Consider the following 16,562-nt stretch of genomic DNA (forward strand, 5'->3'; position numbering starts at 1 on the left):
GACTGCCTATCAGGACTTGTAGTCAATAGAAAATTATTGATGTTAATGGCTCTGAAAATTCTCAAACTTCCTTCCAGTTATTTAGAGAAGTTAAAAAAAAAATCTTCTTAAGTTTTTAATTATCTGTTTTCTTTTCTCTGTTTCTGAGATCACTTCACTGGTTCCACAATATTTTCCATCATTGGAAGAAGGCTACTTTTGGGGTTTTTTTTAAGCTATGTTCCAGTTTTGAAGTGTTGGGCAAGTGACCCAGTTGAGCCAAACTACTGTATCCATAGTCTGCTAACTTCATCTGATCACGGTTGTCATTTGTCAACAAATTAAAAAAAAAAACAAACAATGCAAACTATTCATCAGTTAATCAAAATAAGCAGAATTTGCCTTTAGAAACATACCTAAATATTTTTCAATTGTGAATCATGCTAGTTTAACCACAGAGCAGCAGAAATGTGATTTAGTTTTATTGTATCTGCATTTTATATTTTGTTAGTGTAATCAGAGTAAATTCCCCACTCTGGAAAATCTGAGTTCAGCACTGGAACTTCGGCCTATCTATAAAAGGAAAACAGGCTGAAATTTTTAAAAGGGGAACGCAGGATTTAATCAGTCGCTTTCATTTATCTAAACTATTAATTTCTCATTTCCATGAGAAATGTAATGCCTGAGTCTTCACTGTTTCATCCCAACTGATTCTCATTAAAAATCCCTCTGTATGAAGATACAGTTTCTGCTTTGACCTTCTTTGCTAACATCTCTGTAGTGCTCCTCAGTCACAGTGGACTAGTCCCTCCTACTTCTTCAGTATTCATTAAATGCTGTTTTCTTTCCTTCCTGTGCAGGCATAAATCTGGATGGATCAAAGCCAAATTTTATTTCTATGTTGCAAACTTCAGAAATACAGCAACCCCCCAGTCCATACCTGATCTCAAGTTATCAGATCTTTAGATTTTGTAGAATCGCTTCCTCTCTGTTTTTATGTATCTCCTGCAGTATGTGCTCAGCAACTCCAAACCATATTAGACCTTCATAGAGGTGAAATATATAGGGCAGCTTGGCTGCAGCTGAATACACAATAGTTGAGAAAGTAGTAGATCTGAGAATGTAGATATTCCCATTTTGAACACATCTGTCTAGCACTGGAAAGGAAGGTGCTGCAGCCAATTCATGTTTTTATTTACTCTCTCTTGTTACTACATGTAATTTAAAACAAAAAACCCAGAGTGAAGGAGACAAGTCCTTCTGTATAAGATCTGCATAGTTTTAAATGATGTGGGATTTAGAAAAACCAAGTCTTTGCATAAATGTTTTGCTAAAGAGCAGTAAATATCACTGCTAGATCCTGTACCCGTTCCCATACTCTAATATTTCCATATTCTAGAGCATGTAAAATCTGACATGTAATAGATCAGACTAAAGTGAGTGGTGAGGTAAGTCCTGACCTTTAAGCAAAAATCCAGGTTTTAGAAACCTTGATCTCATTTTTTTTGAGAGGCAAGTCCACAGGCGGGTGCACCTAATGCCAACTCTAAAGCAGGGTGAAGTAGCAGTGTTTGCTACTTTGGAGCAAGCAGCACATTCTTTACCATGTAGGACAAGAAAGAAAACAACCCTCTAGTAACTTTTGCATTTCATAGTTTCTTTATATCTAAAAATCCCATATATAGTAAGAAGAATCAGAGCCTGATTTTTTTCCGTGTATAAAAATCAAAAGTTCAGCTTCTTCATGGGATTTGGCTTGACACACCCCCCACCTCACCCTTGGCCTTTCTTACTCTCTTGCTTTTCTTCCACAGGAAAAGTCAGACATTACAGGATGCTGTCACAAAGATTCTCAGCCAATCCCCAAGATCTTGTTTGTGGCATTCACTTTTTTTTTCCCTTCAAGATGTGTACAAGACTGTGTGCTGCATGGATACTGCAGCTGTCTATTGCTGAGCCCTTTCAATGGGAAGACTGTGGCTTGTCGAGAGCTGCTCATAGGGTCCCTAATTTAAATGGTACACCGCAGAAGTGATGGTGGTTCAATTTAACCCTACAGTATGTTTAATGCTGTTTACATCTGATGGAAATTTTAAATATTTGACTCCCTGGAAACACACTGCCTCCCAAAAATAATTATTGAGATTCTTAAAAATTGCATGTAAGAAGCACAGGGCACACTCAGAAGTCAACTCTCTGTTCGCTCACTTTCTGGTTTTTTGTTTCTGACTTGGTTTTTCTGTGTTTTCTTCACTTCTGCATAGCTATTACACTGAAAAATTTTATTTCATATCACTGTATTAGACAGAGCATACATATTGGGTAAGGCTTTAGATAAAAATTCAAAGTCCATTTTGTAGCACACTATAGAAGTGGATACTTTTTATGGCAGGTAGATTCACATTAATTCTCAGATTATGCAGTTTAATAGGAGATGATGCCTTTTCTATGTATTTCAAAGCAAAAAATGAAATGTGTAAGGGCGACTGGCTTAAACTTGTAAGTGCCATTCATTTCAGCCTGTGCAGCCCTGCAGCCTGGCTGCTGAGAGCTGTGCTTACTTGCTGTTTTGTGAGTCTGCAGATGCACGGTCGCCCACTCTAAGAGAACATGCACACACTCTTTTTTTTTTTTTTCTCTCACACTGTCTGGCATACTTTCAGCATAACTTTGAGAAGACTTTCTGAACTGCTGGGTATGGTAGTCTGATTATTATTTTTTTAACTGGGAACATGTTTAGTCCAGTGTTATTTAAACAAGCTTATCTCTTTGATCAAAGTCTACAATCTGAAATTTGAACAGGGTAGGGAGGGTGGCTGGGTGGGTGAGGAAATATATCAAGTACATACTTATGCGTGTGCTGATCTCTCAGCTCTGTGCCTGTGAAGGTAAAAACATATATTGCTTCTGAATATTCTTGTAAATGTAAAAAATGGTGGCTGTTTTAGTAGAAGTTCTGAAAGCATTGTATTATTTCTAAAATAAAATCAGTTTGAGTAAACTTTTCTGAAAGAAAAGCTTACTAAAAAAGTGTCTACTAAGGTCACACTTCTAGTGACCTGCATATTCAGTTTTTCAGTTTCTTGGGTTTTTTGAAGGTTGAGCCAAATAACTGTGGAGTTGTTTAAGTATAGCATAGGCTTTGCTAGTATTCAAAGCACACTAGCTGGAGCCCATATATTAATGCATTTAGGGTTGACATTAACCTATTTCATTGACTGAACCACAGACCACAGCAGTGAAGCTGGAGAACTTGAAACAGTTTCTGGAGGTTTTCATTTAGCTCGTTCAGGAGAACTGGTTTGTGCGAAGTTAAAATTATATGGAATGAGATTGCAAGAAGAAGCATGCATGCCACACCTTTTCATTATGTTCTCTCTTTTCCTTTTTTTCTTTCTAAATATAACTTTGAGAGGCATGTCAGGTTTTTTTTAAGCCAATCCCGTTTGATTATTTTAGATTACTTGATTTTTTTAGTCTGATTTCAAAATTCAAGTTTGCTAGGCTTTTGTTCACAAGACTAGGAAAAAGAATTTCCTGTATTCAATTTATATATCATGCAATCAAATAACCATCTCCTGACTCTGGCAAAATGTAAATTATATTTATTTCATTATTTTACAGAATAAAAAGAAGGAAGCATAATTTTTTAGGTTTGTCTGAAGCTTTTCCTTGCTTTTTAATGTTATTATAGTATTCTAGTAACTGCAAGTTGGTGTTGCTGATGAAAGTATATTATAAATCTCCTCTTCTGCGTGGGTATCATGTGCACTTTACTTTTATTAGCTGGCTTTATTGACTGGGGCTTGCTCCCTGCACACCCAGATACACAAACATACACAGACACACAGAGAGACAGACACACAGACGCATGCTTGCACAAACACACACACACACACACACACACACACACACACACACACACACACATTCTGCTTTGCCCTATCTTGGTTACAGCACAGTCCTGCCCAGGGTCAGTACAATGTACACATTACATATTTCTAGCAAACATGAAAATGAATCAAACAGGAGGACAGATAAGCACAGATAGATTGGAGCCTGCTGAGGAAATAAAAGGCAGTAATCTGACTGACCACTGGACTGGTCTTCCTGGTTGGATTTAAGTGTTCTTTCCCGTTAGTTCCTGCAAAGCACTGTACCCTGAAGTGAAAAATTAAACGATCAGTAAGAATGAAGTAACATTTAGACGGACAATTCTTTGGTATAACTCCAAAACGAATTGTTTCTGAAGTGATGTTTAAACCAACGTCGGCACAAGGCAAGGGCTCCTGGCTCGCAGCCAGCACCTTGTAATGCATATTAACGCAGATGAGGAGTTCCTAAAAGTTAGAGAGAGGGAGAGGGAGGGAAGAAGAGAGAGAGAATGTGCGTTTTCAGTGCTCACTCTGCATTTGTTTGTATCCTCCTCCTTGCCGAGATTAGAGGAATACCTGTGTAGTGCTGCTTTATTATGATTTCTGCTGAGCCTCAGAATAGGTTCTGGTATTTTTTTTAGGTGGACTGCCAGCTGCCGCTCTCGCTGTTGACAGTAAAAGCAGATATGTTCCTTGCTCACTGCCACTAGTACTGACCATGACCCTTCACACCAAAACCTCTGGAGTTACCCTGCTGCACCAGATTCAAGGCACTGAACTGGAGACACTGAGCAGACCTCAGCTGAAGATTCCCCTGGAAAGATCGCTCAGCGACATGTACGTGGAGACCAACAAGACAGGAGTTTTTAACTACCCAGAAGGAGCCACCTATGATTTTGGTACTACAGCTCCCGTCTACAGCTCTTCTACGCTCAGTTATGCCCCTACATCTGAATCTTTTGGGTCCAGCAGTCTGGCAGGATTTCACTCACTGAACAGTGTTCCACCAAGCCCGGTGGTGTTTTTGCAAACGGCACCCCAGCTGTCGCCCTTCATCCATCATCACAGCCAACAGGTACCCTATTACCTTGAAAATGATCAGGGCAGCTTTGGGATGAGGGAAGCTGCTCCTCCAGCCTTCTACAGGTAAATGCTATAGAATTTTTTCTTTCTTATTTAAGCAGATAATCTGAGAAAATTAGAATGTAAAAATCTGTTATGCCCTAATATTTGCTTTTTGTGTTAAGGAGCATGTGATTTAACTGAATCACCAGTAATATATAGACCATAAGAAACAGTGTAGAATAAAACAAACTGTAATTCACAGCCCACTGTGACTGTAAGCTGTAAATTTTGAAAACCCATATAAAAACCCATCAGATAATGCGCATAAATATTTCCTGGGAAAACATGAAATCATAATTGAATAAAGAATGGCAGATGACCTCAGTGTTGTAATGCATTATAATACCGTCTGAAGTATACTAAAAAGACTTCCACCATCACACATTTTTCAGTGTGAGTGGTTTGTTCAGCTCTTAGATGGTAGTAAGAGTATTTTTCTCCTCTGCCTTCCTTTGCAATGTGAGAAGTGACTTATATAGGAAGTTGTTCAGAAGCACTATATCCTTCCTAACCAAAGTGTTAGAGTTGACTCAGTGACAGTATTTCAGTCAGTAACCACCTTCTTGAGCTACCCAAAGAGCTGTGTGCATATTAAGATGCATTTTTCATTGGAGGGTGATTTACATTAACTGTAAACCTGGCATGCTGCTTTTCAAAAGATAGGGTTGTTCAGCGGGGTTTTTAATATTTTTGTCCCTCAGTAGGAGGTTCGTTCATGTTTTTTCTTTTTGGTCTGGAATAGAAAGACTAAAGTATTGTTGAAAGGGGGAAATAAATTTCTGTGGTTTAAATATTTATTGTCAATTGTGAAAAACATTACATCTTTTCTTGAAGTAAGTGGCAGAAATTAATAGAATTATGACTTATGACTAAAACCAAAAAATCATACATACCTATACCAACGCTGTTAATGTTTTGTGCAGTGTTTATAGCATAGTTTTGCAACATCTTATTATATTGGGCTTCAGTGAATCAAAGTGAACAGTAAGATGTATTTTTCTTTCTGAACACGGTCATTCTCTGTTGATTTGAGAGATACAGGTGAGTTTGTTAGAAGTGTAACAACTCTGAAAAAATAATAGAAAGTAATTTTTTCCATCTTGAAGGCCAGACTCTGCTAGACTTATTTGCACAATATAACATGTTGCCATGAACAGCAACGTATGTTCTGAAGTCTAACTCAGCCAGACTAAGAATCTGGTAGTAAAATCTGGTCCCAGAAAACAAAACGATTGCACTTTTTTGCAACGGATTGAGCAGTTTTGGGGAACAGGTAGAATAAAGACTGGTGAAATCATAGATAATAGTTATGTTAAATTGTCCAATACAGTGATCTGTAAACTGAATTGATTCTAGCAAAATTCTTTTTAGTGCAACCAAATACAATACTTTTTGGAAGAATAAGTACATGTCAGAGCATAGTGATCTTGAATGATTACCAGTGACTTGAAAGTTAAACTGCCTTTGTGCTCAATTAAAAGACTTTTCTTACATGAGTGTCCCATGCAAATCTACGGTGAAAAGTGTGTAAGTAACCTTATGTATGTAAACAGTGGAGCAGTGAGTTTGCGAAGTTGAATTATGCAGGCAGAAAATGTTCTATAGTCAGATATTGTACTGCAGGAGGATTCAAACCTAAAAATCACCTAGACATAAAAGTTGCTATGGAAATAGTGTTCTTTTAATTTTTAAGCTGTGGATTGAGATGAGACCATTCAAAATAAAATTAAGGTACTTTTTTAGTTTAACTGCTTGAGCAAACGTGTAAGACCAGTGTTGTATTCCCCTTTTCCTGACATTTCTGATCAAGGTTGTGTGTCACCCTTGGGGATGTGTATTAGCCCTTTGAAATTGCTGAGGCTTAATGCAGCAGTAATTAGGTGAATTTATGATCTTGGATATGCCAGAAGGTTTATCTGCATGCAGTGTTATACAAATGATTTAATGGCCCCTTCCAGCCATAACTCTGTGGAACGCATCTTATGTGGTAATACCAAATGTGTTTCAAATTCTTGCTATGATTATCTTTTGTGAACAGGCATGGTACTATTCAAATTAACTTAAAAATCTTTACTCTTTTTGCTTTTCGTTTTTGTGAGGTCATATTTGTGAAGTTTTCACCCCCACAACATTAAACATTAGGTCTTTCTTGTGTTTTGGCATGAGCCCAATCACCAGTAGTCTGTCAAAAATAATTTGAATATGTGTTCACTGCCTAGGAAATATTTAAATGTCTAGCCATTGGGTTTAAGAATAAGTTCTTTAAAAAACTTCCAATTCGCTTTATATATTTGGCTAGTGGCATTGTCTTTACTTAGGTTATGGGAGAAAAGAAAGCATAGGGCAGTGTAATCTGGCAATGACTAAATTGATGCTGGAGATTGATAGATGTCTAACTACCAAAACAGAGAGTTTCTGGGATGGCCTACCAGTAGGAATAGTAAAGGCAAAAAAATCTCATAACATAAGTCCTAAAAAAGTTATAATGAATCATGATTAGTTTGTGATATGGCTGCCTGTTTCTATGAAAAGTTATGTAACCTTAGACTCAGTAAGTCTCCTCTGCGATTCTCATTTACCTTTCTGTGTAACTGAATTGTGCTATTTATCTTTTAGGGCAGAAATATTTGCATTGCATCACCCTATTCTACTCTGAATTTGACATGCAAGTGTTGCATTCAGTGATACATTTAGTGATATCTAGGACAATAAATAAACATCATAGGTTGGGGCCGAGATGATATTTCGTTTGATACTTGGACAAAATGTTAAAAATCTTCAGTCACAAAACTAACAAATTACTCTGTCTGATAAGGAAAACTTTTAATGTCTTTGATTTTGTTAGTAAGTGTTGAAAATCATACTGCCTGTAGACAGATATGTATTAATAGGTGTATAACTATATGTCTGCTAATTCTGAAGTTATATTTTGTCTTTCAAATAGTGACTCTTTTTCCAAAAGTGTTAGTCTGTTGTGGTGAGATAATGGTAGGCTTCTATATCTAGCTGAAGAACATAATGATACATGAAAATAATGATTTTTAAAGAATGCAATAAATATGTTAATGTCCCTTCTGGTGTCTCTAAATCATGAGGCATCAAAATTTGAAAAGTGGAGAAAAAAGGGTTTAATTAACTCAAATTGCCCTGTCTATACATAGACCTCTTTTATGTCTGATCTTGCGGCTGTTTTTATAGGTATCCAAATTAAATTACCTTTTTCTTATCTGACAATGTCAAATCTCATTTTCTAAAAATGTTATTGATAATTTTTAGTAATGTTTTTTAATTATTAAATGCTGACTAGTGGTTGATAATTATTACAGGAAATCTTGTACTCATGGCTATTACAGTAAATTAATGGAAATGTTTATTTTTTTCTTAACTATTGAATTTGAGTTCAGGTAATTTCTGGTTATTTCCTCTGAGTATTCAGCAAGATTTGATCCACTCAGGGAAAAACCAAAGCTTTCAGTAGCTAATTTACCTCAGTAGATTCCTACAAGCAACAGAAGAACATCCTTTTTTTTGCTCTGCCAGTGTGTGACATTCTTGTGTCATCCCACTGAGTCTGCACTCTGCAGATCTGAAGTGAAATCATGCATATACTTAAGGCCCTTTGTAGCCTGTATTTGGGGCAGGTTCCAAATTTGCCCCCCCCTTTGCCCCCTCCCCCCCCCAAAAAAAAAAAAAAAAGCTCCCTGATGAGAAAACTGTCCGTCAGCAGTCTGTAGTGAGGGACAGAGGCTGGGCAAATCAATGTACAAACAGAATAAGAGATTAATTGCTCCCTCACTTCTAGTGGCTAATTTGTATCTTCCAATACTTCAGGCTCTATATTTAGTTTAATGTAGTAAAGTATTTGTTTAGCATTAGCCCCAATTATCATACTGCCATTGAGTCTGATGTCTGTGATCAATATGATCATAGCTTTAATTTTAATTCTTGCCAAAACCAAGAAAGATTACAAATGTAGATCGATCTCTGTCCTGTTGAAATTCGTTAATCCATCCATCCAAAAAAATAGTTATGTAACCAAATACATAAACTTTGTTAACCTTGTCTGATTCATTATGAATTTTTCGAGCTGTTCATGTTGAGTTCTAAATACAGAAGATTTTTTCCAAATTTTAAAATTAAAAGTGTTGAAATGAATACAAAGTTCAAAGATGATTTTTCTTATTTTTTTAAATGTAGCATACAGTATTTCATAACATGGAGTATGATGTAATGTAGTGTTTTGCTTTGCTTTTTTTGTTTATTTTTCTCTAAAATGTCAGTCTGCTCAGAGGTACTCTCTTGAACAGTTCAAGTGTTCAGGCAATTTCTTGAACACTGGAGTGTTCCTGTTTTCAGGCCTTGTGTTGGTATCTGACAATTTTGCAGCAATAGATGACTGTAATAAAAGAGACAGGAAAACACAGAGTCATCTCATGGATAGTTTCTTATCTCATGGAAATGTTGTAAAGATAAGCCCATGAAGTGTTCTGAGATGCTCACACATGACAATTATGAGGGACTTGTACAAACCAACTTTAGTGTTTCTGCAGCCCTTCTTGGAGCGTGTGCTGATGTGGATCACGCTTGCACCATAAATCTCCAATCCACACTGTTGAGAAGCACATGTGATCTGTGCCTCCTTGTGCCCTGAATAAGGGCAGACAGTGATGGAAAGCGGTAAAAGATTTTATGCTTCCTCATTAGCCTCCTTTCTGCCAAGGCAGGGAGATGGATCTCACTTGTTTTCTCTTCTCATTGAAGAAAACTTCATTTCTGCAGCAGGTTATTTTTTTTTTTGCATAAACCAAAGACATAGGTAGTGCTTCATATATTAAGTCCTTCCCAACAGGACTTGAAATTTGTGTCTAAACCCACGGTTGTTAAGACAGACTGTGAAATTGGGGTTCATCTGACAAAATGTAGACACCTAGGCCTGTATTCATTTTTCCATTCCTTAGGCTGCCGTTTGAGAGGCCAGAAGGTCACATGGGTCTAGCAGACATGACACAGGACCTGCTGGGTAACAATACCTTTCTGGAGGAGGAGCTGTGTGTCGTTGAGGGTCACCACCTGGAACACCTCAAATGGCATTGACAACAGCATCAAACCTGCACATGCACCCCCTTCTTACTCTGAGACACATAGAGAAAAAGACACTGAGAACACACATTGTCTCTTGCTACCTGATTAAAGTAGACCAAGTGCATTAGGCTCAAAAAAAGCAAGTTTATCTTCCTATATTATATAAGATGGCTGCATTCTATTCCAGATAGCTACTGGATAAAGATGGATACCCAGTGATATTCAAAGTTACGTGAAATTGATCCTACCCATACATCTCTTGAAAAGAACCAAAACAGTCATGCTCTGTAATATTCCTTCACATAGACACTGCATTATGTCCCTTGAGAGAGAGATGGGGAATTGACTCTGTGTCATTGGCCTTGATCACTCTTGCTGTGAGGCTATTGAAACAACAAACACTGCTGGCCGTATCTGCTTTGATATGGAAAACATTAGTTGCTGGCATCAGTTCCTTCAGCAATTGCAAAGTGAACATCAGATGCCAGCATTTTTTATTAAACCAACAAGATAGGCTGACCAGATCTAAGGCATTGCTCCAAAAAAGCACAAGAGAATAGTCCGGCAACTGAAGTGCATCCATATTTCCTAAAAAATTGAGGTTCTGGAAATTTTTGGTTTGATAATGTTGACAATGAAACACCGAAACAAATAATGAACTCCCTGGTCTGTCTGCAGGGAGTTTTCTATTATCTATTCAGGCATCAGAACAGAGATTAGAGCAGAGATGCTGTCCTTCAACATTCTCACTTGAAGTGCTGTTTTCATTGCATTCATTGCAGGGACTGTTCGTAAAATTTGCTGTACAGGGACAAGTCACATCTGAGCCTGAGTGGCCTTTCCAGTGACTTGCAAAGGGTTATAATTTACCACAGCTCATTAGGAGCCCTGATCAGTGTGACACTGGGCAAGGCAAGGCATTTCTGCTTTTCTGCCAAGCTCAGATTCCAGTTGCTGGGAGGCTTCTTACTTCATCTCACTCAAGATATTCTTGTGTAAGACTATCAAAGAATGAGTGATACCTGTTAGAGACAAGAAGATCATAAATCTGCAGGATAACATTTTTCCTTGATAAGATATTGATAACAACATTGGATTCAGGAGTGATCTAGGCGTTTTATTTTAACCCTTTACTAGAAAAAGAGAATATGGTCCTCAGAAGACAGAGAGCTTAAATATGACTGTCCTAAATGTAAATCCTATTTGATACATGTACATAACAATTGCCGTGGTCTTCCAACCATTGCAGTCTTAACTATGACACAACAGCCAGCACCTATATAAATAAGATATAAGAAATAAGATGGATTGCTGCATGGAAACCATTGGTAAAAGTGAAAAATAGTAGTAAAGGTTAAAAGTTGAAAGTAACTAAGTAACTGAGAGGACTTAAAAAAGCAGTTGATGACTAACAGTGAACAGGGTGCATGTAACCACCACTGGGTTGTCTGCAAGGGTGCAGTTCCCATCATGTTAGACAGCATGGGCAGGATTTTTCATGTTCTGCTTCCATGTGCTGTTGTCCCACAATGCTGTCAGCTGCCAGAACTGACCTCCCCAGCAGCCTGGCAGCTGAACCAGTGCAAGGTCACTGTTGAATGCTACAGGGGAGAACCTTCTCCCGCTCTGAGGATGACAGACCAGTGAGCATCAAGGCAGCACTGGGCTGCATTTAGTGCCCATGCATTTCACCTTGCACTCATAAGCCACGTGAGTAAGCAGTGTGGGGTTTTTTTCACCTTGATCATACTATCTTGATCAAGGAAACTAATTTAAACTGAATTTATAGGGAACACCTGTATTCTTCCAGTGAAGACTTTTCCAGTTTCTCAGCAATCTGCAGAGCAAATGTCCAGTGCAAATTTCATTGCTACTTCAAGTCTTTTCTCCCCCTTTTAGTACTTGCTGTTGTGCAGAAACAGTGCTTTGATCACTGCAGCCTACTTTAGTACTGATTTGGGCTGCTAAAAAATGGCTATATAGAACTTTCTAGGATACTACAAAGGGTACATCAAAGCTGGAAGAAGAGGGAAGGGAAATTTACTGCAACACAGGAAAAGGCTCAGCTCATGATAAATAAAAACATTAGGAAGATGCTGTGCAGAAAGCAGCAGCTGTAGTAGAAAATGTGGCATGATTTAGGCCCCAAATCTTAAATCACAAGGCTGGGAAACTCATAATAGCTTTCCAAATAGCCTTCACTGTGGTTTTTGCATATAGCTCTGCTAAAATTGGAATATGTAATACCTACTGCTTTCTTAATACTTTCTTTCCACTTCTCATTTTTTCTTTTAAATGTAATTCAGGCTTGTGAGATAAAATCTATTAATTCAAAAATCAGTGAAAGATCATAGAATCATGGAAGTTTGGCTTGAAAGGGAAGACTTCCAAGTTCCAAGTCACCTAGCATGGGCAGGGACACCTTTAACTAGACCAGGTTGCTCAGAGCTCCATCCAGTCTTGCCTTGAACACTTCCAAGGATGAGGCATTCACAGCTTCTCTGGATAACCTGTTCCAGTGCCTCACCACTCCCACAGCAAAGAAGGCTAATATCTTCCTAATATCCAGTCTAAACTGATCCTCTTTCAGTTTAAAGTCATTTTTCCTTGTCCTGTCACTACATGCCCTTCTAAAAGTTCTTCTCTGGCTTTCTTGTCGGCGCCCTTTAGGTACTGGAATGTTGCTGTAAGGTCTCTTCTCCAGGCTGCGCAGCCCCAGCTCTCTCAGCCTCTCTTCAGAGGAGGGGAAGAGCTCCATTCCTCTGATCATCCTTATGGTCCTCCTCTGGACCGTCTTGATATGGTGGCCTGTAGCAGATCTCCACTGTAATGTCGCCTGTCCCTGCCCTCCCTTTAATCCTAATCTATAAATTCTCAGTTGGCTCCACATCCATCCCCAAGTGGAGCCTCGTGCATTCCAGCTCTTTGTTGACATATTCTGGTGTATAGAAATGTACGCTTTTTCCTTCTTCAAGTTGATCTGTAAACAGATGGAAGTTTGGAAGGTGCTAACTGTAAAAAATTGTAAATTAATTTTACTGTTGAAGAAAAGTGCTATAAAACCTGATCTTTGGCAAAAAATAAAATGCCACATAATACCCTGTCATCTCTGTTTTCAGTTTATAAAGCCAGTAAATATTCTTAAAACATTTCATTTGCTGGGCCACCTTGATTAAGCAGTATCTAGTTATTACTGAATAACTTGTATCAGTTAGTGTCTAAAATAAATTAATTAAGTGTTCCCTGCTTTGATTATTATTTACAGCTTGGACTTGACAGTGAGATCCCAGTTTCAAATTACGTATGAGAGAACCCTCGTCTTCAGGACACTGTAGCCATGGCAAAGAATACCGTGGCTGAGAGTGCACAGCAAATCTAGTAGCCTTTGGGGAACTAATATGTCAAAGGACAGCTTTGTCTGTTTGTTTCCATCCTGCAGTAAAATGATACTTCTCCTTCAGCTATATTGATAGCCACAAGCAAGGAAAAATATGTATGTTGCCAGCACAACAGCCGCTGTAGCAGATTTGTTACCTTGCAATACCTTTTTGTGGTTTGGATTATTTAGAATTTATGGGTTGAAAAGTATGCTAGTTTATTCTTGCCATGCTATGAGAAATATAATCCTAATTTTAATCTACAGGAATATCAATTACAGATAGATCATGAAAACCCTGGAAGTGGTGAGAGTATTCTAATTATGTTCATGGAGAAAGGTGGTGAGATAGAAACCCATATAAAATAATGTTGCTGAATGTTTAATGGTAATAACATCAGAATCAGTTAAGATGCAATAATATCTACCAGATGTCTGCCATTTTAAGGAGTCAAATGTTTTTAAAGCAGGTTGCACCTCTAAGTTGTTACTATTTTTTCCTTGATTTAAGCCATAAAAAAAGCCAAACAAAGTGGAAGTAAATCTGATTTTACAGAGAAATTTTAAACATCCCAGAATAAAACTCAACTTAATTTTGTTGGCAGTTCTAGTAACACTGTTTATTGTTAAGTCGACTAGGTTCCTCTTTTTTTTGCTTACTTATATTGTTTAGTTTTGGCTTATATTTTACATATTAGATGACGTCCCAGGTAATTTTTTTTAAAAATGCATTTTGAGAAAAATTGCTCAAATTTCTAAGTATGATGAAAGAAAAGAAAATTTTGCTATAATAATGGGAAAAAACCCATAAACTTTTCACTGAACATCCTAGGCACCATTATATTATAGGTATACATACCTGATTCTTGGTAGTGGGGGAATGCTGTCAAATCAGGGTTCTTTTTCTTTAATTTTTCCCCAGAAATTTTGCTCAATTTTAAGGTACAAACTCTTGAAACACCTCACTATTCACTATAGGAATTTGTTTGCATTTGATAGCTAAATTTTATGAAACTTTTTCTATCATATGTGCTCCATCTTTCCTCAGGGATTGCCTATTGACCTGATTGCAAGAGCATCCTTTGACAAAATGTGTGAAGTTGCTTCATAGCACAGCTGCATGACATTTCAAACGCAAATATTACTGTGGGCAGGGGCAGTTTACTGAGAGATGAGAATCACAGAATAATGTTAAGTTTGAATGGGAGAAAAAGTTTGAAGATTATCTGGTCAACATCTTGCCCAAAACAGGGCTTGCTTCAAAGCTAGCTGAGGTTTCTCAGACCTTGATGCAGTTGTGCTTTGTGGATATCCAGGAATGAAGGCTCCACATCCACTCAGGGCAACCTGGAACAGTGCTGAGCTGCTCTCACTGTGAAAAAGTTTTTCTTAATATATAATTAGAAAATTCTTCGCCCAAAGATGAATCGGATGTGTGTCGTCCTTTCATGGTGTGCTCCAAGAAGATTCTGGCTCTGTTTCCTTTAAAGAGTCCTATTATACTGTTGAAGACAGCAATAAATCCTACTTAATTTTCTCTTTGAAAAACAGAACAAATCCAGTTCCCTCAGCATCTCCTCATTTGCATTTGTTCCAGCCCCCTCTTCATCTTTGTGGCTGTCCCTGGACTTGCTCCAATTTGTCAAAGACTGGCTTCAGCTTGGAAGCCCCAGATTGGAAGCAGTTTTGCAACTGCCAAGAACAGGGGAACCAGCTCTGCTCTCAGCCTCGTGTAGATGTTCATATTAGTACAGTCCAGCTCCTTCTGTGTTTCTGCAATGGGGTTATTCTATTCCAGGTGCATTGCTCTGCGTTTTCCAGTGCTGAAATTCATGAGATTCCTGCTGGGCCATATCTCCAGCCTGTTGAGGTCCACCTTACTGGGAGCTTTGCTCTGCAGCAAATCCACCACTCTGCATGTTACCTGTCCCCCAGCTTGGTATCTGTCATTAACTTGCTAGGGATGCAGTTTCTCCCTTCATCTCTATTGTTAGTGAGATATTCACCTCAGTATTGATTGCCCATGAATACTACTGCAAGCTTGCCAAATTTCAGTTGCTGATAAAAGTCTATTGAGACTAGCAGTCATTTTCCATCCATCTTCTAGGCAGCCCATATTGCACTTCACTGGGATTCAGAAAATTGGTCTTGCTTGTCCTTTTGGTGCCTTTCTTCTGTGTTTGGCCAAAGTCACATCAGCAAAATGCAGTAAAAAAAAATGATCTTGCAGTATGGGAAGATGGGCTGAGGAAAAAATAAAGGTGGTCTCAATGAAGAGCAGGATGGGGCCAGTGCAGAAATCTGATGGGTCTGGTGAGGTAGAGACTTTGAATCTCTGGCGAGGTGCTGTAGCAGGCTGTAGTGTGCCATGCGACAGAACATGGAGGAGGAAGGCTTGCTCTGGTAGTAGAAAATAGATCATGTTCCTGGAAGAGTTTGAGATGAACTGCAAAAGTAAGATGAAGGAGAACCTCCAGAACTGAAAAAGCTGAAGAAGTCTGAACTGGAGACAAATAGTGGAATTTAATTCTCTGGCATTGTGGCTTGGATTGGGAATGGGCAGTAAACACAACTGAAATTAGGCAAGTGTGTGTTAGCAAAGCATAGAGAAATAAAAAGGCTCACAGGGAGAAACAGGGATTATGGAGCTTCCTCCCAACAGATATGTGCAACTCTTGCATTTTGTTGCTGTCTGTTACAGATTTAGCCAGAAAGTGATGGATTAGCCCAAATGTTGGTTGGATCAAAGGCCCAGTGCGGCCGATGTTGGTGCTGTACACATGAACTTCCATCGCTCCTGAAACAAATGCCACTACAAAGACTGATTGGATTTTGATTATTTTAATTCCTAAAAGCCTTGGTATTTCTCATACACATAGAGAAAATAAAGTTATGGTTGAGATCATAACAGCTGCCTTCCTGAAACTGAAACATGCGAGAACTAAATTTGTGTGCTTAGATCCCTCCCTCTCTCAGCCTAATGTCCTAGCGTGTGAAATGAAGGCACTGCTGTTTTACCATACCTGTGATGATTTAGGGGTGTCTGTAAAGTGTCCATCTGTAATAATGAACTGAAAATAATTTGTGAAAAATCTACGGGACTGATCCATAGCAGGCTTCACTAA

The 16,562-nt window shown here is 38.3% G+C and overlaps 1 protein-coding gene across 1 annotated transcript in view; it reads left to right on the plus strand.

The window, feature by feature from the left end:
- Positions 1 to 2,814: 2,814 nt before the first annotated feature.
- The window catches only part of ESR1 (estrogen receptor 1), a 106,174-nt gene continuing 92,426 nt past the window's right edge, over positions 2,815 to 16,562 (plus strand). Inside the window, 2 exon segments of the mRNA XM_038131347.1 lie at positions 2,815 to 2,867; positions 4,496 to 5,000. Of these exon segments, the coding sequence (XP_037987275.1) occupies positions 2,831 to 2,867; positions 4,496 to 5,000 (542 nt within the window). The 5' untranslated portion in view covers positions 2,815 to 2,830.

This window comes from Motacilla alba, chromosome 3 (assembly GCF_015832195.1).
Source record: "Motacilla alba alba isolate MOTALB_02 chromosome 3, Motacilla_alba_V1.0_pri, whole genome shotgun sequence".
Classification (NCBI taxonomy): domain Eukaryota; kingdom Metazoa; phylum Chordata; class Aves; order Passeriformes; family Motacillidae; genus Motacilla; species Motacilla alba.